This window comes from Mastacembelus armatus, chromosome 9 (assembly GCF_900324485.2).
Source record: "Mastacembelus armatus chromosome 9, fMasArm1.2, whole genome shotgun sequence".
Taxonomy (NCBI): Eukaryota; Metazoa; Chordata; class Actinopteri; order Synbranchiformes; family Mastacembelidae; genus Mastacembelus; species Mastacembelus armatus.
The window spans coordinates 23,561,620-23,584,884 of NC_046641.1; the positions used below are offsets into that span (position 1 = coordinate 23,561,620).

General features: G+C 43.6%; 1 protein-coding gene across 4 annotated transcripts in view; it reads right to left on the reverse strand.

Moving 5' to 3' along the window:
- Positions 1 to 23,265, reverse strand: part of fras1 (Fraser extracellular matrix complex subunit 1) — a 184,682-nt gene that overhangs the window by 90,649 nt on the left and 70,768 nt on the right. For all 4 annotated transcript variants that reach the window (XM_026321901.1, XM_026321900.1, XM_026321899.1 and 1 more), the window contains 8 exons: positions 22,428 to 22,517; positions 21,237 to 21,384; positions 13,486 to 13,629; positions 11,114 to 11,260; positions 3,532 to 3,675; positions 2,465 to 2,605; positions 2,200 to 2,340; positions 1,567 to 1,734 (listed from right to left, as the gene is read on the reverse strand). In XM_026321901.1, the coding sequence (XP_026177686.1) occupies positions 1,567 to 1,734; positions 2,200 to 2,340; positions 2,465 to 2,605; positions 3,532 to 3,675; positions 11,114 to 11,260; positions 13,486 to 13,629; positions 21,237 to 21,384; positions 22,428 to 22,517 (1,123 nt within the window). The remainder of the gene's footprint in view (positions 1 to 1,566; positions 1,735 to 2,199; positions 2,341 to 2,464; positions 2,606 to 3,531; positions 3,676 to 11,113; positions 11,261 to 13,485; positions 13,630 to 21,236; positions 21,385 to 22,427; positions 22,518 to 23,265) is intronic.

A 23,265-nucleotide genomic window follows, 5' to 3' on the forward strand; every position in this document is an offset into this window, starting at 1 on the left:
CTCATGCTTTGAAATCAAAGGAGTGAAAAAGGCAGCAAACGCATCCATACCCCCGCAACCCTGCAATCCAGGCTTAGTTTCCATGATGTTTACTAGTGTGGTTCAATAGTAAAAGCTGCAGTGAAGCTCTGATTTTAAATTTTATTTCCAGACAGTCACTGCATAAAAGCTACAAACCTTTGGCAAGTGAAAAATATAAAAGATGAACCAGTAAACACTCAGAAGGAAAACAGCCTTAATTAAGCAAAAGTGATTTCATGTTGTTAAAACCGAAGAAGACGAGCTCCATATTCTTCTTCCATCACTTCTCTATCTCATGTTTCAGTATAAGCTCCTGAAATCCAGCCCTAATGTGAGCGGCAGCTACAGCAGCAGTGTGTGTGCTTTATCTCGGTTCAGGTACCAGCTGATGCAGCAGGTGAAAAAGTGAGCTGAGAGAAAGAAGAGACGCGAACCAGTCGCCGGCGTTGACGAATGACTTGGCTGTAGATCCAGTGGAGGCAGAGACAGCAGGTAGAACAAACACCGTGCTCCCTGCCAAGTGCCGAACACAGTGTGGTCAGCGGGCACAAACAAACAGGGAGGTAAGACCACAGTGGAGCAGTGACGGTGGTAAATGGATAGAATTTCACGGGGCTGGAGGTACGAGGAAGGTAAAGGAAATCGACTGTGCTCTTCTCATCTCTCGTTTCCTCTTCATTGTTGTCCAAAAAACAAAACCCCCTCCTGGCATTCTGACAACAGGAGGTGTAAGCTACAGCGCTCTGTGTGTGTGTGTGTGTGTGTGTGTGTGTGTGTGTGTGTGTGTGTGTGTGTGTGTGTGTGTGATTATTGTTTTCCTTTGACAGAGTACCCATTCAGACCTGAAATCCACCTTAAAAATTACCCCATTAAAAAACATAATTTCACAGTCACAAACAACCTAAATCAGGTGTCTCCACACACACTATCTTCCTTCTCCAGACAGAACCCACGAAGTCTACACAGTCTCCCATCCGAGCACCAAATCAGGACGAAACCTCCATCCGGACTTTCAGTATTGTGCTGAATTGTGGGAAAATGTTGCTATGACAAGTTTTAAACTCCACATGCATTATTATTATTATTATTATTATTATAATTATTAGATCTCAGCCTAATGTGACAACAATAAAAAATACCACAACACGTGTACGTCAGATGCAGCTTTTCAGTACAGCAGATGCACCTCACTTGTTCCACTTATCCTGGTTCTGATTGGGGTCAAGGGTCGTGGCAAATCTCGCTACTAAGACGTGCGTCCGTTGCACATGACATCGCAGTCTGGTGCACGTACTGCAGGGTGTTTCCAAAGTGTTGGGGTGAGATCAGCCTGATTACATGGAATTTAGTTTCTTTCATTGGGCTTGAACAAACTGTATTAGTGGTAGTGATTAGTGAACCCTGTTTAAACAGCAAAGTGACGAGAGCCTTGCTAATTGGCTTAGTGCCATGAAATAACACGGCAGAGACGCACTCTCTCAGTCTTGACGGTTCGGCTCCTGCTGAATAAAGGAAGACATTAAACCAGGAGCCTCAGGCACTCACCTCTACATGTCTGCACTTCATCCAGGAAGCTGTGTGCAGGACATCCAGCCGTGCACACGCCATGGAGGGGGTGACCGGACTGTGGCAGGAGAGCTTCCTCTGGTTTCAGGCAGAACAGGCAGTCTGAGGCCAAAGGCCCCACACAGGAGCGACAGGACGGGTGACAATCTGGAAGCAGGGGGGATGAAGGTGAACAGGGCAGACTGGCAGTGGCTGAAAATGAAATTCACACATCCATCCATCATCTGTACCCCCTTAGTCCTAACCAGGGTCCCAGGGACCTGCTGGAGCCTATCCCAGCTCTCTCTGGGTGAAAGGCAGGGGTCCACCCTGGACAGGTCCCCAGTCCATCACAGGGCCACATAGAGACAAACAACCTCACACACTCACACTCACTCCTATGGGCAATTTAGAGTCACCAATCAACCTGACATACATGTTTTTGGACTGTGGGAGGAAACCAGAGTACCTGGAGAAAACCCACACAAGCACAGGGAGAACATGCAGACTCCACACAGAAAGGCCCCTGATGGGTTTCAAACCAGGAACCTTCTTGCTGTGAGGCAACAGGGCTAACCACTAAACCACTGGAAATCCACGCATGTTTCAGGTGATTAAAACGCCTCCTCTTACTGTGGCAGGTGTTGTCCTGGGAGTACAGTCCCTCCCCACAGGCCTCCACACACTGGCCCTGGTGAAGAAGGAGCCCACCTGGACACGAGGTGCACTGGGACACAGAGGGACCCCAGCAGGCGGTGCAGGAGCTGTGGCAGGCTGACGTGGAAAGCAAACAGAAAGAACTGAGCCAGAACTGTCCATTTAAATATTAAGGCTGATGCTTCGTCTCTTTTAAGGCATTTTCAAATTAAACTGTGCAGCTGATGAAGTCTTGGCCTACCTCTGCATCTACCATGGTGGTCCAGGTAATGCTGAGCTGGACAGTGGGTAATACATTTCCCATGATGCAAGGCGGTCCCTGGTGGGCAGCTCATGCACTTGGGGTTGTCAGGGAAACAGGAGGCGCAGGACGAGTCGCAGGCTGTGGACACGGTATGTAAACGTTACTGAACTATGTGCAGTTTATACAGTCAAGGAAAAGCAAAGTCTCTCAGTTAGTCCAAACTTTAACCTCTGCATGTATGTGTGTGTGTGTGTGTGTGTGTGTGTGTGTGTACTTTCTGATGCAAACATGGTCAAACTGCTTTGGCTGTGTCTGAACAGTATTCCTGCAGCATGCTGGGAGCAACAAAGAAAGAAACCTGTCAAACCTGACCCAGGAAGACCCCGAGGAGGAAAATGGAGAAGTTAAAACCCTTCAGCTCTCTCCAGATGTTGACATTTTAAACCGGACTTCAAATGACAGACTGGCAAGTTCTAATGGATTTGACCTTTTTTCCAGAAAGTTCCCCAGCTTTTGACATTTTCTAAAAGAGGGCTCCTTGCTGAGTGCTTCAACTCTTCCATATGAGCTGCAGGGAAAGAAAATCCCCTCAACCCCTCCAGGTGGTTTGAACCAAAGAAAGAGCTTTAGCTTTATGCTGCTATGTTGCCCTCAGGAGGCCTATTCATCCTCCTCTTCGCCTTAACGCTCCAAAATAGAAACCATCCATATTCATAGAGGAGATCTTTTGTCAGAGCTTCTGAATCCTCATTAATGGAAGAGCCAGCACCTAATTATTGTATTTTTTTAATTGTTTGTTTGCTAACTCTGCTGCTGATGTATCATTTTGGCACAACGAGAAGTGGACCCTGACACGAAACAACAAACAAACCTTCACCTCCAGTTCACCGCTAATAATAAAGCTCTTAATCTCCCAGATGCTCTTTTAGGAAAATGAGTAAAAATATGAAAAGTGAAATAGTATTCATCCTCTCAAACAGTGAAAACACACAGGAGCTATTAGTCACACTCCTTATCTGAAACTGGCTCGTTCCTAAGCTCATGATATGATGTGTCAGCGTTACCGTAGCAGACGCCTTGTTGACTGTAGAAACCTGCACCACAGTCGGGGACACATTCTCCATCTTTGAGCAAGACCGCCGGGTCCGAACACGCCTCACAGTCCCGTTGGCTCGGCCCCCGACACTCGGCACAGGACTCATGACAACCTGGTGCACAGAACAGAAACACATTTACTGAAGCTGTGAATTCACTCTACGTCATCTTACCAGTATTCATGTCTTAGCTCACTTATTTCATATCACGTACACAGTGGCTACAGGAAGTGGCTAACTCTGTTTTCTTTCTCATGAACATTCACAAACCAGTTCTGTTTTAGTCCCAGAGTTAGATATGCATTAGAGAGCCCTTCAGTCCCTGCTGAGCTCAGTCTAAACACTCCGAATGAGCAGAAGAGAAGCTGGTACAGATGTGAATTTGGTACAAATGGAAGTTTGGTGTGGAAAACTCTTTGGAGCCACAAGTCTGAAGCAATTCTGGGTCATGAGGTTGTAGATAGTGAGCGTTCTGTATTGATTAGAAGAATAAACCAAATCAGTGCAGACTAAAATACATTTAAAGTAGCGTTACCAAGGTGGAGGAGTCTCTTTAAATGGACTGACCGATGCTCTACCATCTCCAGCTCATTTGTGATTTTCTGTAAATAAAGGCTGAGTGTGGAGGAGAGAGCAGGAAAAGACACTGGGCTCAAAGGTTAAGAAGTGGAAGGAGAGTCAAAGTCAAGAGGTAACGAAAGAAGAAATGAAAAGAGAAGAGTTCAGACGGCATTAGATCTGAGGAGTGTAGCTCATTTAATCTCACTCAATTAACCAGATGTGCCAGGAGTTAACCAAACACGTTATCGTGGAAAGATAAATCTCTTGATCCCCCTCGTGCTGCGATACCTATTGTCCTCAGGTAACAATATTCACGTCTTCTCGCTCTCCTTCATCCTTTATCATCTTGAAAACACACAACAGCTTTTCTGTCTGATCAAACACTCAAACACTCTCCTTCAAACTGTCATGCAGTTAGTTTTACTTCCCATGATGTTCAGCTGTTTAAGTCTGACTGAAGATGATCGGTTGATGGCTGGTTGGTTTTTCGTTTTTTAGACGATACACAGACGCATCAGAACAGAGTCCATCTATAGGTCAGAGTCCCTCTATAGGTCAGAGTCCCTCTATAGGTCAGAGTCCCTCTATAGGTCAGAGTCCCTCTATAGGTCAGAGTCCCTCTATAGGTCAGAGTCCCTCTATAGGTCAGAGTCCATCTATAGGTCAGAGTCCCTCTATAGGTCAGAGTCCCTCTATAGGTCAGAGTCCCTCTATAGGTCAGAGTCCCTCTATAGGTGGTTCTTCAGCAGGAAGATGGATTTCAATGTGTTTTTAGGACTAAGTGCAGGACTTGTTTGTTGCTCCACACAGCTGAGATATGCATGTCCACACACAGTGTCCGTAGCTCATTAAAGTTACGATCTGCCACCCGCTAACACACATGGAGCCAAACAGCAGCACCTGCTCGCATGTTTGAGACTCAGTCGTCTGTCCCAGCGGTGAGATGTGGAGAAACAGAGGAAGGAGGCAGCTCGATGTGAGGCATCGACCAAACACAGCAAATTCATTATCCTCCAAAAATCACGGCAGCTATTGGAATCAGCCTTATATAATATATAATCAGCCTGGGTACTTTAATGCAAATTAAGATCCAGATATAACAATAAAGAATTTCAAACCTGTGCAGCACAGCACATATATATGCTGGTGTTGTTTCCTTACTGCGACGGTTTAACAGGAGTTTTGTTCATCTCCATCCACACATACAGTTTCCAGACTTGAATTACATAATGCACTGTAGCCCCAAGTGTGTCCACTGCACATGGTGCCTTGTCCGTGCTCGATACAGGATTTACACTTGCCTGCTTTGTTGTGTTTTGTGCCACATTCTTGTGTGTGTGTGCAAAATAAAACGAAATCCTGTCTGAATCTTTACTTTTCACTTTCCATCCAGGGAGAAAAATGGCCACCAAGCACCAACCAAACAGGGTTTTCATACTTTTTTCACTGCAGCTGGATGAATCAGTCTTTTGTGTCGACGTGGGGATTTAAATCACTGACTGCAGGTGGTTTAAATGACGACTTTTCAAAGTGCAACACCACTTTTTAGACTATTTTTATCCATTATCAATCTGTTTATGGTCATATTAGTTTAGGAAATGGTTCCTTTTTGGTGCAATACATCAAATTTCAGCCCCTGAGAACCAGCACACTGCTCAGCTGTGATCTGTGGGGAGGGGAGGGAACTCATGACCAGATCAACTGTCTTTTAGTTGGAAAGATTTAAATGAATGGGAAACAGAAATCCCAGGAAATGAGAGAGAAGAGTAAAGTCTGGTGTGAAAAGAGTTCAAGTTGGAAACCCTCCTCCACTGTGCCACGTAGACTGACAGGTGAAATAGTTCCCTGTCCCACTTTTCAATTTTTATGCTCCTCAGCTCTTCCTACTTCCTTTGCCATCATCTCCCTGTCGATCTTCTCTCTCTCTCTCTCTCAGTTTCTAAAGCACCTGCTCTTCCCATGATGCTCTCTCCTCTCTGTCCCAGACTTTTTGGAGCCTCAGCCCTCTGGCCTCTTTCTCTTTGGGTTTCTTGTCATCTCACTTTCTCTCTGTGTTTCCTTCCCTCATGCCTTTATTCCTATGTTCACCCCACGTTCAATATTAATGTCTCTCCTTCCCTCTTCCTCTCAGTGAATATTCAAGAGGGGCCACGTTACCTTCTCCCCATAACGAGAGGATACCCCGACCTGCAGAAACTTTAGTCTGAGCATAGACTCAGTCAGTGGTTTCTTTGGAACATCCCCCTCTGAATCATTTAGAAACAAAAACTCAGTTATTCAGTAAGAGCCACCGTCTCTTTCAGCTGGGAAATTCCTTAAAATTCCTCTTGCAAATGAAGCAAAAGTGCAAAAGAATGTATCTACAATTATTCCGTTCAAGATGAGGCTCCTACATTTGTATGAACGGGTCACCGCACACTCTCGCTCGCACACAGCCCTCCTCCAAAAACGGTTATAGCCAACAAGGGGATTACATGTCCTTTACCTTGGCCCTCGCAGGAAAGCAATTTATTTTTCTGTGCAGCCCTGAAGCGCAGAGTTATCAGCAAATGTAATCCTAGCAGGCCAGTTGCCAAAAACCTCCTACTCTGCATAAACCAGGGGTTGAGATGAATCAGTCACCGCCCAAATAACCAGTGATAAAACAAGATGGGATGAGAGATTCAGCAATTAAACTGAGCACAGAGAAAGCAGCTTTGGAATGATATTAGTGAAATATATAAATAAAACAGGAGCTTTTGGGGGGAAAATCCCTGTTTGTGGATTGGAATTGGAAAAGGAATCAGGTGTGATTTGAATTTTTATTCTGACACCTGGTCACTGAGAGTGAAAACCGTAATGTCTCTATGTCCCTGTGAGATTATCAGAATTAAAAACTGTGTATTTGCTAAACAACACAGAAACGACACCAGACATTGGTTCAAACTGCAGATTTAACTCTGCAAACACGCAGAAGGAAAATCAGCTCTTCCACACCGACACTATGAGGAGGTCCACACTGAAGCACATACAGCGTTTGTTTTTTTTTAGAAAACAGGGACAGGAAGGCAGTGAAACTGTGCTGTTGTCATGGCTGCCTCGGCTCCTCGCTGCCACATTCACAATGAAGCTCAAATGCAAAATAACTGGGGGGAAAATTGGACGATGAAGTCAAGCTCGTATTGATTAAATCTCTCACGGCTTTCTTGAGGTTTCACAAAGCGAAGTGTTCGCTCTTCACTCGCTCGCGCTGTGAAAATCATATCTAACAAAAAACAGCTATGAATGCCGAAAAGGTTTCTAAAGAAAGAAAGAGAATAGGGCTCTTTCAAAAGCTTTTCTTCTCAGGTGAGATGTGAAAGGAAGGTCATGATACGCTCAGAACAGCAGTGAAGTTGTCATGAATAAAAATGTAGACTATCAAAGCCAACAGCAGCATTTGTTGTCACAAATGCACTCACATAAATACTGCTGGCCTCATACAATCATAGATCCTAAAGACTCTGTGGATGAATTTCAGTCTCATTTTAAAGACTGAGTAATAAAAACCTTTGGATTCAAACAGCTGCTCAGCCATAGGTCAGTTTTCTCTCTACGTTTACAAAAAGGTGGAAAACAAAGAGGGAACCAGGACGAAGACTAAAGACGTTGAGCTTCATCTGTCAACATGAAGTGATCAGAAATCATGTGGATTGATTTCCACACCACATCTTTAATACCTGTGACCTCTGTGTGACCTGTGAGCAGAGCTCTTTGGAAAAAAACTCCAACCTGGACCCCATGAGGACTAAAACCTTCCTCAGTGATCAGCAGAAAATCCAATACTCGTCCATTACAGCTCAACAGGAAGTTGACGCAATGCATCCTGGGTGTTGTAGGATTTATTATTATTTTGCTTTCTCCAGCCACAGGGCATTAAGAACATTTTCTTTCATGTTTGACCAGAGTTGGACTAAATCCTCATCTATGGAGCACTGAGTTATTCCTTTAAGGTTCTCAGTCTGTACAGTTTCATCAGATAACAACTACAGTATTAAGTTCATGCAAAGATCATGCTAATGACAAATTAGCTACAGTTAGGGTCTGTTTTCATCCACACACTTTCTGCTACTTATCTGAAATCAGGTCACGGTTGCAGCAGAATGAAAAAAAAGAGGAGTAGGACACGTTGGATGTGTAAAAGGTTGGTTGTGTTTCAGAAGGATGTGAGTGTTGATTGCTTGTCTGTGATGGGACCTGCTGCCCATTCATCACTCTGACCTAAATATACTCACGTTCCCCTTTGCTACGCAAAGAGACACACCAGTTTCTACAGTGTGTTGATGCTTTGAACATAAATCATGTGGTGCACAATCGTCCGCTACGGACAGAACTGCATGATGCAGTGCAGATGCAGTTGTGCTGTCACAGAACCACAGAAGAAGAAGTTTCTGTGTTTCTTTAAAAGGACTTATATGATGCTGATGCTTTAATCTAGATACTGGGAATATGTATTTATGGCTGTACTGCGTGATTATATATATTTTATATATATATTAAGATCATTTCCATGCAGCAAAGTGGCAATGTTATCTGCTCCCTTGGAAATTTCTGCTTTACAATATGGCTTCTAAATCTGGCCAATTAAAATGAGGTATTGAAGAAGATTTTTTTAAAGGGAGTTAACAAGAACTGGACAGAATCATGTCCACCACAATAATAAATGCAGCAGCAGACACAGTAAAGCCTTCAGTCCTAAGCCAGAGGTGGAGTCCGGGAGGCCTGCAGTGATGCACCGGGCTCTGGGTGGTCCTAGCTCTTTGCCAACAAACACTATAATCCAGTGAAAATGCCTCCGGCACCTTGCAAACACCTCGCACATTCATTACCGCTGTCACCTCCATCTCCTCCATCTCCTCCACCTCCTCTTCTCTTATTCCTTCCTTCGATTTTTCTCCACAAACAAGCGTTGCAACAGGAGTCCATTCAGGCTAAATCCACCCTAATAGCCTTGACCTAAGCACCCTGTGATTTACAGGCACAGGTCCACTTTCCACTGCTGCGCCTTTGTTCCACCCCAGAAGAAAAGTGCTTGGTAAAAACCAGAAGGCATCGCTCCGATTAAAGCTGAGGGTTAAAGGAAATGTTCTGCTGCTTGTTGGCCGTGCAGGACTCCGTGCTGTGAATTCTGCTCCACAGAGGACACTATTTCCTGCAGCACTGGACAGGGATAAATGCATGACAGGAGATGTCGTGAGCAGCAGCTGCCCCTCTATTAATTTTACCGTGCAGCATTTGAGAATGAAATATCTGTAGAATTTAACTCAGGTCTGGTGCTGGATTAATGCAAAAGAGGAAAATGGATGTCATTAATGTATTTGGCACCAAAGTGGGAGAGAAGCAGCATAAATGCATGAAGTGGGACTTCCTGAATGCGACTGGACATGGAGCTGCATAAGATGCAGGATAAAACAAAACCTGCTTTCTGCAGTGGATGCTGCTGTACATCCTGTTTAAAACCATCCAAAGTGCTTGTGGTGTGGAATTCCAATCCTCCTGACAATATTCATTAAGGTGTGAAATTGAGCGGCAGAGCTGGCCAGGGCGTAATCACATTACTCTGCTCTCTCACCCATCCCCATCTCTCTCATCCCGGCCACTGCGACCTATCGTCCCCAGGGAGCCGCAGCCGGTCTTCCCCACTCGACGGAAACGCTCAGTCAGATTGCTCAGACCATATTAGCATGCCCACAGGGGTTTAGCTCCCTGAGCCACCATTTTATTTATGTGTCCAGCCTGGAGACCTCTGTGGTAGATTGGTTGGTAGCAGTGAATGTAGATGCCTCTCAATGTGTATTTATCCTGCAGTATCAGTCCAGACGGCAGCACCCAGCACCCCGTCTGACTTTTATCTAATTTCAGGGCTGCAGAGTCTCGTGGGATTAGAAAATAACAATCCATGTGTCTTTTCTGTATAAATGATGTTGGGGGGGGGGGGGGGGGGAAGCTGTGAGAAAATACAAAGTTTATAACTGCGGAGCAGCAAATATGGATTTGCAACCATGGAAGTTAACTGCTGATAGAGAAGTCCTGCTACTCATTATTCTATAATATGTATTTATCAAATTCAAGACTTGTGTTTTTCGTCATTATTAAAGTATTCCAGTGTTTGTTCACACGTAACACCAAAGTAATGAGCTGAGACGAGATAAATCAATAAGCAGTGGATGTGATGATATGGGTCTTTAATAAAAAGGATTATGTCCTGGGATCTAAACAAACTTCCAGGTCTTTCCTGTGGATGTGGACTCATGGCAGCAGAAAGCAGCAGCACTGACGCTAAAACAAACTCAACCGAGTGGAATAAAAAACATAAAATGCCAAATTAAAAACTGCAATTTTCAAGTCAGTTTCATTTTCTATTTCAGATCTATTTTCGAGCACTAATTGGTTTTGGAAGACTCTGAGTGCGAACACAAAGAGCAGTAACAGAAAGGAGAGAGAGAGGAATATTTGCAGTAATGTTAAAAAAGAAATAACTCTTTGTAAAAAAAAAAAAACAGAAAAAAAACAAACTCAATTAACTTTTCAGGTCTGTCTGTTTGGAGACTGAGCCACAATGCACCTACAGTTCAGCCTGTATGTAACAAAAAGGCTTCCACAATCAGTGCACATCTGATTACCGCTGTGCCTCCGAACAATGACTTTCTCTGGCTTTGTTGAAGGACACTGAAGCAATAATTCCTGCAGCCTGGAGAGATCTGCCCTTTGTCATTTTGTCAAACAAGCAGTGGGATTATTCTGATAAACAATTCAGTTGAGCTGAGGCCTCGCTAACACTGTGATGCACCAACCGACGAGCCCCGTTGTCATTGTTAAACTGCTTGTTTGCTGAACTGTGGATGCACGGTGCCAACGGTTCAGCAGTCGACTGAAAGACGCCACAAACAAACTAGTGATAACAAGAAAATATATCAAGATGTTTGTGAAGTTCTCATGCGGTGGAAAGGGTTAAGTCACATGTGCTACTCACGGCGACAGCGTGTGTGGTCGTGCTGGTAGGAACCAGGAGGACAGGTATCCAGGCACTGGCTGTTATCGGTGCTCAGCAGGGGCAGCTGAGAGCCACAGGACTGGCAGTCCCACCTGCTGGAACAGGTGGCACAGGATGACTGGCAGGCTGCGGTGGAGGAGACGGAAAAGAGGGGAAGAGTCTGTCAGTCACTTCAAAATTTAATTTTCTCCTGCTATCTGAGCTTTCTTCACGGCTGCAGCACTGCCTGTGAAAGCTTAGCCCGCTCAGAGCAGATAAAGAGCCCACAGAACCAGAACGTGCAGTGAAGTAACACTGAGGATTCACAGGAACACAAGGGGGACGTCAAGTCAAATCTGAACTAAACACTGAAAAGAGATGAAAAAGAAATGTCCCTCCTGAAACAACAAACCTCACTGTAAACTCTGCAAATCGTTTTTCACATTAAAACTTAGTTACTAACGTGGATTTTATCTGGTTCGGCTGCACCTGTCTAAGTGGCCCACAGTGCTGTCAGCATCACAAGTGCAAACAGAGTTGTTATTGATTTAATTATTGCACCCGCCAAAACAAAGGCGGGCTGCAAACCTGATGGACTTGAGAAAAAAGACAAAGCCAGGTCTCGTTCTGAAATGTGGAGTAGAAAGTGGTGCAGATTAATTGAAGCAACGCATCCGCTAAAGATGAACAGCATCATGGAGAAATAATGAATGCATTGTTTCATCCAAGGATTGTGATTAAAAACACCCTGGAAGATCATTCACTTCAGCAGCAGACACTGATGAGTCCATGGAATCTGATTAATCCATAAACATCATAAGGGAATCAGTATGGAACAGGAGGGAACGTGGAGCAGGAGACTTTTTTATTTTTTAATGACAAATCTCCAGATTACAGAATAAAAGCAGCTAAACCCACAATAAAGGTCCCACCCACCCACACAGACAGAAACTGCAGCCAGACTGAAGGACGTGGAGACAGGAGGAAGAGCAATCAGGGTGAAGATGATGATGATGATAGATGGACACTAGCAGAACGGGAAACAAAGAGTGGCAGAACGACAGACTCAAGGTGAAAACAGAAATTGATTTCAAAACAGACGAAGGGCGTCTGAGGGAGAGACGATCTTATCGACGACGCGAGTTCACGCTCATGGCTTTACTTTTGTCGCCCACAGATGTGGGACTGACAGTGGGAGACTGAGCGCGCACATCTTATCGGTTTATTTAGAAATTCAAGGTGCTGATGAATGCTGGGAAAAGCTGCAGCAAAAAGGACCACGACATAAACATCATCTGTGTGAGACAACGCTCCAAATTAACACGAAACATCTGCAGCTGGACATACAAAAAAAAGTCCTTCTAATAAAGTAAAATATTAGTTTATTAGACATAAATGTAGAACAGCATTAAAGCATCAATACTTCTCTTCATCTCTTTGAGGAATCCAATATTGTTGTGATGCTTTTTAACTGTATTTCTATATTTTAGATATGTTTCACACATTAATCACATATTTTTGTTGTGAGACTCTTCATACAGGAGCAGGTTTAACTCCGTGTTTGGGAGCTTCCTTCTTGTGTTAAGCTGAGAGATTTTGTAAACGTGCTGTAATAGGTATCACGACACCAGGAACATCTACACACAAGCCGCCCGTTCAGGAGCCAAGCACACTTATTAAAGACTGGCCTGTTAGCGCTCAAACTTAATATTTTTATCTGGTTGGTGTGTGTCTGCATGTTTACAGAGCCGTGAACAGCTGTGGGCAGTAAACATCTGGCTCAGGAGGAGAGCAGGTCAGTGTGATGGAGGGAATTCACTGCAGTGAAACGCTGAGAAGATCACGGCTGTCGCGGGTCAGTGATCGGTCAAGGTGGCGCATTTGTTTTCGAGTGAGGTGAACGCGACGCAAACAGGCAGGAAAAGTAGAAGTTAAATGTTTAGTAAATGATTCAAAAGGTGGATTTTTATAAAAGGTTGTAAAAGCAAACTTCACTTTGCAGTGATGAGAAAGTTCTGCTTTGCTGTGGTAAGATCCAACACACGTAACTCTACGTTCTCAGATCTGTAGGGAAGTGATCTGACCTTTGGTCCTTCTTCCTTTACTTTATACTCGATCAGCAATGACTTTGTAAGTCCTGGTGAGTGGGTTAACTTTATGTTCTGACCAGGTTATGATCCTAAGAAGAAGATCTGCACGTTTTTATGCACATCACAGGTTTAAAGGTTAATTTTCCTCACTGAAGTTTCATATTTGCCTCTGTCCCCACTATTTTTCCAGCTAAGCTACAATCTTGTCGTTATAAGAGCATGTGATTTGATTTGAGCGTAAAAGCGAGATAATCGTCAGATAAAGGGCGCACACAGTCCTACCTGCACACACTCGTCCCTCGGCGTAGAAGCCGCCCGGACAGACGGACAGACAGCGGCCAAGATGGAGGAAGGCCTTCGGGTCCCTGCAGCTCTCACAGCGGTCGGGAGTCATCGAACATGACAGGCAGTCTGGGTGGCACTGGACTGAAGAACAGAGCACGATTTATTTCATTTAGAGGTTTGGAAAGGAGGCAGACACAAACCAACAGCCAATTTCATGCTAATTTGACTCTGAATATCAGCACAGACACTGTTGGGGAACGCAAGACCACTTGAAGATTTGAAGTCACTCTATCTCACTGAGTGACATTACGTTTTATGCAAATTCTATCTAAGAGATTTGGCTCTGCAGAGAAACTCAGGCAGTGGCAGAAAAAAAAACACACACACATTTGATTTTTCACCAAATTCCACCCAGTGCGTTTGGTTCCACAGTCAGACAACAGGTTCAAGTGCTTTCTCCTTGGTTCCCCAACACGTGAACAACAACACATGAGCACAGGTTTTTCTGACTTATCAACCAACTGCACATAAAGTCCCAAGTCCCAGTTTTTTTTCATTAACTAAATGTTAAGAAAGAAGTAAAAGCCTTTTACAGCCTGAATATATCAGGCCCCCCAGGTCACAGCTCACTGCATCTAGAAAGCACCTTAATGCTCCAGACAACAGCAGCTCTTATTTCAGGTGCTGGACCTAAACTGGAGTTTATGAGTAAATTCGGGTCAGGTCTCACTGTGGGTTTGCAATGTGCCATAAATGTGTGTAAGTATATTTAGAAACAAGGGCAGAAGAAACAAGAACCAGTCAAGTTCTAAGGATCCGAGAGACTTAAAATACTAAAGCAGCAACAATGACTGTGCTGAGACTAAATCAAAGTTTTTGATTTTTGCTGCTGGTGGTTTAGTGGTTAGCCCTGTTGCCTCACATCAAGAAGGTTCCTGGTTTGAAACCCATCAGGGGCCTTTCTGTGTGGAGTCTGCATGTTCTCCCTGTGCTTGTGTGGGTTTTCTCCAGGTACTCTGGTTTCCTCCCACAGTCCAAAAACATGTATGTCAGGTTGATTGGTGACTCTAAATTGCCCATAGGAGTGAGTGTGAGTGTGTGAGGTTGTTTGTCTCTATGTGGCCCTGTGATGGACTGGGGACCTGTCCAGGGTGGACCCCTGCCTTTCACCCAAAGAGAGCTGGGATAGGCTCCAGCAGATCCCTGGGACCCTGGTTAGGACTAAGGGGGTCTAGATGATGGATGGAAGTTGTATCAGGATTACACGCAGGGTGTGATTAATGTGAAACAGCAGAACAAGGCAGAAAAAAGAAACATAGGACTGAACAGACAAGATGAAGACTATAAGGTGGAAAAATAGAAAAAGACAAGAAAAAGGAGGAGTTGAAGAAACTATGAGTAAGATGGATGTGATCACTTAAACCGCCAATGAGACCGTCATTAAGCCAGAAAATACCGTTCTAAGTACTTCCTTCTCTCAGCCGAGCACCTCTCATTATTCTGCTTCTCTGAACTCTTTCTTCCCTGCTTCGTTTTTACTCTCCATTCAATTTTCTTTCCGTCTGTCACTCGTTCTCTTTTTCATACCTCTTTTTATGTCAACCTCTCTACTCATCTTTCAGCGCCCGAAAAGGGAGGCAGAGAGAAACCAGGACTGTGAGTCCACTGAGCGGTCCATGTTCCGACCCACTACAGCTATCAGTCAACTGTTTCTCTGTCTAATCAGCCCTGAGGCTTCGTGCCATCAGTATATTCTGGGATCTGCTGAACGACTGCTGCGAACAGGTCATTCCTGCAGGTTAAACAATGGGAACAAATGAGTTTATAACAATACGAGTCACAGAGCATTCCTTGTTTGTTGCGACAGCTGGGAGTGAACCAGAATTGGATTTTCCCCCTCGAGGATAAAGCCACACTACAGCACACGTTCAGCAGCCACACTCTTCGATACAAGGTGTTGTTTACAGGAGGCTGCCTCGACGCTCACGCTCTGTGTTTTAATTCCCTCACAAGCACAGGGAGCCGGAATCCTTGAAGCACAAAATTAAAAACCGCAGCCCGTGATTAACGGCAAAGGTGCACGAAAGCAAACGGAGCAACTCCACCTGATTATTGTGTCAATATGTGGCAGAAAGACTCTCATCCAGCATCACTGCAGGAGAGGAAAAAGTCACCTGCCAGTCGGACTGTTAGCACAAGCTCGACCTCCGGGTCTGGCTACCTGCCTCACTGCCTTGGAAAATAACCCAATGTACCAACATTCACCAGCACTTGGCTGCTGATTCCCACTAAAAGGCTGAGTATCATCCAGTAATTCACCCTTAAGGTCCGCTGCCAAATTTCCAATCACGAGACTCTTTATTTGAGACAATAAAAGGTTTGTTTGATTGAAACACATGAAATAATGTGAGGGGATTCGTTCACTTAACTGTGTGCTGGGCAGAAATAAACACGGGATGGATCCGATTCATTTCAGGAAACCTGGGCCTGTTTTTAACAAACACCTCAGATGATTATTAAACTAAAACAGTGGTTGTTAAAGACACTGAATTATGCAGCACAGTGCAAACTGTAATGGAGTCTAAGTATCTAAGCTACACAAATAAACAAACATGCAAAATATGCATAATAATGCAAAATCCCAGTATTATATATATATTATTTATATATACACAAACTAAAACCGTGGGAAATGAGCATTTATTGATCTAATCTTGTTTTGTCTTCACTGATTTGACTGTTTCTTCAGGTCTGGTGATGCGTTTCCTTCCCTCCCTAAAGCACCGTGAAATGAAACCTATTTTCATAAAGCTGCGTTTCCTGCATTTGTCACTTCCTGCTGAGTGTCGGGGAAATGGATTGTGCACATTGCACATATGTGAGTGCGTTTGATCTGTTCAGTCGTGTAAGACACAAATCTGCATCAACATAATCTCCCCGGCTGAACACTGTCTTCTGGAAACAGAACCCAAATATGCATAAATACTATTTGTTTTATGTATATAGAGACTCATCTGAAGCCAAGCAGAGCTGGACCATTTCAAAAACTCACATCTACAGAGTTTCCCATGGGAGCTGAACACGCACGACTTCAGGTCGTGGTCGTCGGGAGCGAACTGCCCAATGAGAGAAGAGGCTGCAGACCTGAGGGCCTGTGGACGACTGTGATTAATAGGCTTAAGGAAGATTCATGGCCCGAGACGGAAAAGGGACGAGAACTGTTTCTCTATTTATAGACACGAAAATCATCGTGGGGATTCACAGACAGAGAGACGTCTGTGACGTTAACTACCTTATGTACTTCTAATTTGAAGTACTTTATATACCGCTGGGTAGCTGACGTTAACTACCTCATATACTTCTAATTTGAAGTACTTTATGTACCGCTGGGTAGCTGACGTTAACTACCTCATATACTTCTAATTTGAAGTACTTTATATACCGCTGGGTAGCTGACGTTAACTACCTCATATACTTCTGATTTGAAGTACTTTATATACCGCTGGGTAGCTGACGTTAACTACCTCATATACTTCTGATTTGAAGTACTTTATATACCGCTGGGTAGCTGACGTTAACTACCTTATATACTTCTGATTTGAAGTACTTTATATACCGCTGGGTAGCTGACGTTAACTACCTTATATACTTCTGATTTGAAGTACTTTATATACCGCTGGGTAGCTGACGTTAACTACCTTATGTACTTCTGATTTGAAGTACTTTATATACCGCTGGGTAGCTGACGTTAACTACCTTATATACTTCTGATTTGAAGTACTTTATATACCGCTGGGTAGCTGACGTTAACTACCTTATATACTTCTGATTTGAAGTACTTTATATACCGCTGGGTAGCTGACGTTAACTACCTTATATACTTCTGATTTGAAGTACTTTATATACCGCTGGGTAGCTGACGTTAACTACCTTATGTACTTCTGATTTGAAGTACTTTATGTACCGCTGGGTAGCTGACGTTAACTACCTTATGTACTTCTGATTTGAAGTACTTTATGTACCGCTGGGTAGCTGACGTTAACTACCTCATATACTTCTAATTTGAAGTACTTTATATACCGCCGGGTAGCTGACGTTAACTACCTTATATACTTCTGATTTGAAGTACTTTATATACCGCCGGGTAGCTGACGTTAACTACCTTATGTACTTCTAATTTGAAGTACTTTATATACCGCCGGTTAGCTGACGTTAACTACCTTATGTACTTCTAATTTGAAGTACTTTATATACCGCCGGTTAGCTGACGTTAACTACCTTATGTACTTCTGATTTGAAGTACTTTATATACCGCTGGGTAGCTGACGTTAACTACCTTATGTACTTCTGATTTGAAGTACTTTATGTACCGCTGGGTAGCTGACGTTAACTACCTCATATACTTCTGATTTGAAGTACTTTATATACCGCCGGGTAGCTGACGTTAACTACCTTATATACTTCTGATTTGAAGTACTTTATATACCGCCGGGTAGCTGACGTTAACTACCTCATATACTTCTAATTTGAAGTACTTTATGTACCGCTGGGTAGCTGACGTTAACTACCTTATATACTTCTAATTTGAAGTACTTTATATACCGCCGGGTAGCTGACGTTAACCACCTTATATACTTCTAATTTGAAGTACTTTATGTACCGCTGGGTAGCTGACGTTAACCACCTTATATACTTCTAATTTGAAGTACTTTATGTACCGCTGGGTAGCTGACGTTAACCACCTTATATACTTCTAATTTGAAGTACTTTATATACCGCTGGGTAGCTGACGTTAACTACCTTATATACTTCTAATTTGAAGTACTTTATATACCGCTGGGTAGCTGAGGTTAACTACCTTATGTACTTCTAATTTGAAGTACTTTATATACTGCTGGAAAGGGAAAGGGAGCCAATGAAGACAGAAAGAGGCAAATGGAGCAAAGTGAGAAGCTGCACCGGGACAAAATCAAATCATGGAGGAGCTAGAAAAGAGTTTGGGACAAAAAGCTTCAAATGATGATGGTAAAGTCAAAGAAAAGCAGCCAGAGTGTTTTAGCTTGTCGGGGTGAGACATGAATCTTCTGAGACTCGTGTGTGAGTGAAGAGCTTTGAATTGTTCATTAGGACCCGTCAGCTAACACTCCAGGGGCCGTGTTCTCTGCACAGGCCTCGAGGAGAAAGCCAAGATTAAAAAAAAGACACACACTTGTAGATCTCATTGATCAGTGATGATCAGAGGCGCTCAGGTGTGACAGGGGCTGGGGGTGGAGCGGTCGGGGTTCATGCAGCCTGGGCTGTTTGTTCTTGAAGTTTCTAACATAAACAGTCATTGCTAACACAGACACCTAAAACCATTTGGTAAAGGTAACACTGATGGTTCAGTATTTCAAACCCTTTTTCTTGACCCTCCTGTTGTTTCTTGGACTAATTAGATTCTGCATTAGCTTGAGAATATCCAGTGTCTTTAGCTTTCAGATATTTTAATATGCAGCTGTAAAAAATGCTCTAAATGGGCAGGAGGGATGTCGAGGGACACCGAACACAACAATTACCTCATCCAGTTCGACCTCATAAACTACTGTTGCCTCAAACAATCCATTTGTACTGTGAAATGAAAAAATGTCTCTCCTGCCCAACTCTAATTATTCATTCGTGCAGCCAAACTTAATTATAAGTCTCCATAAAGCCAAACAATGCTACACCACTGTTTAATTGCCTGTTGGAGTATTTATCTATATTAGAAAACAACATAAGTTTGTTTAGCTCTAATTGCTGACAGTCTTACCAATTTTCATAAGACAGATGGATCAGCCTTGGATCAGGTGCTGGGATGTGACCCCGTGGCTTAAAGTCATAACTGAATGTCTCAGAGAGACTTTGTTCTTTCTTAACTTTTGCTATCTGTGGTGTTTATTGGCTGAAGGGAAAGACCAACTCCTTTATACCATACTCTACAAAAACAAAAGCCTGTTTTGCATTCATTTCTTGTTGAACAGGTGCAGATTCTGCCATGGAAAATTGGCCGACTAAATGAAAGTCATTTTTCATTTAATGTAACTTTAAAGCCCCAGGGTGGTGGAGCAGCAGCAGCAGCAGCAGCGGCGGCGGCGGCAGCAGCTCTGCCTTCAGAAAGTTTGTACTGTTTTTTAACTATTGTACCATCCAGCTCTTTTTATATCGCACATGAAGTCGCTCGGCTTCAAATGACGGCGTCATTGTTTGAACAGTAAAAATAAATCATGGCATCAAACAGCAGAACGGACCCAGAAATTCAAAGCACATCACCACTGCCTGCTTTTTTTTTTTTTAACAGGATTCCAGTAGTAATGTATAGACCTGGGTGCGTACATGAATTTTTAATAGCACATGTTGAATTAACGGCTTCCATATAAATGATGGATTAAACTAAAGCCAAAATCAAAAGGCAGTGAGGAGACGGCAGCTCGTCCCCAAGGACAATGTGGATCTTGTCCTGACCAACACATGTATCTATAAACTCTCGCTCAGACTGTTTTTATGAGCTCAACCAACAAACAAAAGCCTCAAATACACCTGAGCAGGAGAAATGTGTCTGAGCCACCTGGATCAGGAGTAAACAGAGGAGCATGTGAACCTGATTTACTTGTGACGCCCTAATTCCCATCCTTCAGAGACTTCTGGTGACCGTGAGCAAAAACACCCAGACTGAAACAAAGCCCAGTTGTTTGTGCAGCACATGGTGATGTACAGTGTTGTTCTTTTCCTAATGGAACATATGACAGCAAACCCGGATATCACACATCATCGATCATACAAACAGAAGTTTCTGTGGCTGCAGTTGCACTAAACTGCAATATAAATACGAATACAAATTACAAATACAGTGATTTAGAAGTACGTCATGAAGAAGTATGACATTCATACACGTTATCACTATCTAGTTGTACTTTTATGCCTATAAACACAGTCTGAGAGTCACTTCTGTCAAAAGGATTCTGATAAATGTATGAAATCAAAAGGTAAAGCTGGATTTATCAGGAAATTAACCCTTTGAGTCTGAGCAGCCACCTGTTGGGGAGCAGGTAGCAAACAGTGTGAAACAAGGCACTAATCGCAAAAGAATATAGTGATGTTGTACGTCTGATTAAACAGCAGAAGCTGGGCTACAAGACTATATAAAGCTTGTTTACATGCCCCAAACACAACACAAATGACAACTCAGTGAATTACTGAGCATCAAACTCCGCACAGCACCACCGTGTCGACCCACTCCCCACATTTCCAACTCTGCTGCCAAGACACTTCATGCAAAACACGCAACATGCACCTCAAATGAAAGCACGTTTAACATTAGACCTTGTGGTTGCAGAGATCTACTCATTTCATTATGGGTTAATGGGAATGCAATGTTCAGTTCTAAAAAATAGGCCTAGGATTTAAAGGGTTAAGAGGTAAAAGGCAACTTCATCCCATAATAGTGTAAGTTGCAGATATAAGACTATGTGAGGGCTACTTCTCCCTTAGAATGATTCATCCTGGAGTTTTACACAAACACCAAAAGACTCGCCTTTAAAAACATGTTGCTGTTAAAACGAAGTCACCTCAGACAGAATTAAACCTTAGGCATGTTACAGGAGTGCACACACACACACACACACACACACACACACACACACACACACACACACACACACACACACACACACACACACACACACACACACACACACACACATCTGCACCCGCCGTCCTGTGCAGCGACAAACCTTGGTGACACTCGGGGCAGCACTGGCCCTGCTGGTCGACAGCCAAGGTGCCGGGTGGGCAGGTGGGGCAGGAACGCAGGAAACACGTGACCTGGGCATCACGGCATTCACACTCCCTGCAGTCACCATCAGCCCATCGAGCCAGGTCCTGCACAAAGGTCGAGCGAGAGAGAGAGAGAGAGAGAGGTAGAATCCTTAATTAGACCAAGACCCAGGGAATCCAGAAGTTGTTCTTACTATATGTAAATTGTGACATTTCCAGGGAATGGACAGAATACTGAAAACACCGAACAACAGACGGTTTGAAGAAACTGAATGACAATTAAAAAAGAAGCGGCACAGACCAGGCCCCGAGCTGAATGCTAATTAGCCGAACGCGTCAGTTTTAAATGAGGACAGTCACAACTTTCCCAAAAACTCTCAAAGTGAAAGAAGCGAAGTGTCAGTCGAACAGCAGGAACGTCTGTCACAGAAACGACCTGGTGACGGGTCAGAGCTCACTGAGTTTGTTATCCCTGAAGTAAATCACAACTTTCTCACTGACAAACCAACAAACGACTAAAAATACTAATCATCTTGTCACAGACCTGCTGTTTTAACCTTCCTCCCTCCCTCACAAACTCAAATGCCATCTGGAAACACACACGTCGATGTGTGCAGGTGTGTCATAAGCTGCTGTGTGTCTCTGTTCTGTTTACTGCTGGTGCACTGAGTTCCTCAGGGGGACAGAGGAAAACCCAATCAAAAGGGGGTAACAGCCCTCACTACACTCGCTCCAAGCCTTGGCCTTGGCTGACCATCCTGTGGCATTTCATGAGCACCCACCCTTGGCTGCTAAGGTAAAAAATTAAAGCCTTTGCATTCTGGGTTGCCAGGTCTGGTCTATAAATAATGAAGTAGATGGCACTCTAAAAGATAGCGGGCCAGAATAATAAGAAAGAGATTCTGAGCGGCTAAAGTAATCTGACAGCTTTGTCCTGATACACACATTTTCTGTCTCACTGCAGCTTTAATTGTCTGTGTTTATATATTTATCTCAGCTAATGCTGATATATTAGGGTGTTTGTGCAGCAGCCTCCTCTCTGCACTGACACTCTGCTGAGTTTATACAAAGAAAAAAACAACTTCTCGTCTAATTTTTCCTCTCAGGTTCATGTACCAACACACTCACAGTAAAGTCTGGGTCTGTACCTTGTAGGATTTGCCCTCATGTGAACAGGAAGGCTTCACGGAGGAGCACTCTGGGCAGCATTTCCCCGGCATGTGAACGAGCTCAGACTCCTGAAGAAAACAGATTAAAAAGAGAGAAAGAAAATTAGATTCTCGTCATTGCTCAGGTTACATTTCATTAAAGGTATGAACCGTCAGCCTGAGACGCAACAAGCTGCACAAGAGCAGCTGAGACAGTCACACAGAGTCAATAACACCAAGTAAACTCCAAAGGTTGTAGTTTTTATAGTCGGGACCTGCATCTTATCCAGTTACTACACATGATGGTTCCAAAACTGGTTTTCTTAGTCTTTGTCTATTGCATTTAACTGTCTCAGCTAATTATTTATTTCAAATGTTTTAGCTGAAGAACACAAACTAAATAGAACCATATTTAACAAAGAATAGTAAAAAATATTCACTTCTAATGATCTAAGCCTGAATAAATCACATTTATATCACGTGTATTATTAATATAATATTAAAGAACATTTCCCAGTTGATTTTTTTTTATTTGTGCTGTGTGTTTTCTTTCAAATGTTGTGCACATGCCCTCTGCTCACTGATCTGAGCTCTGTGTGTTGAGGAGATGTGAGGATGTGGAATGAACAGCGCACAGATTGTACTTGATGCAGTCTGTTGCTGCCAGGAGCTAATGCTAGCCAGCAGCTGTCTGCAGGGATCAGGCCGATGTCGAGTTAGTGAGCAGACCCTCAGTTTCTGTCCCTCTGCGTTCAGGCGGGACGTCTGCAGCACTTAGCTGCAACATCTGCTGCTGACAAGCCTCTGTAGCTGCGTGGGACAGCACTTATTTTTTTCT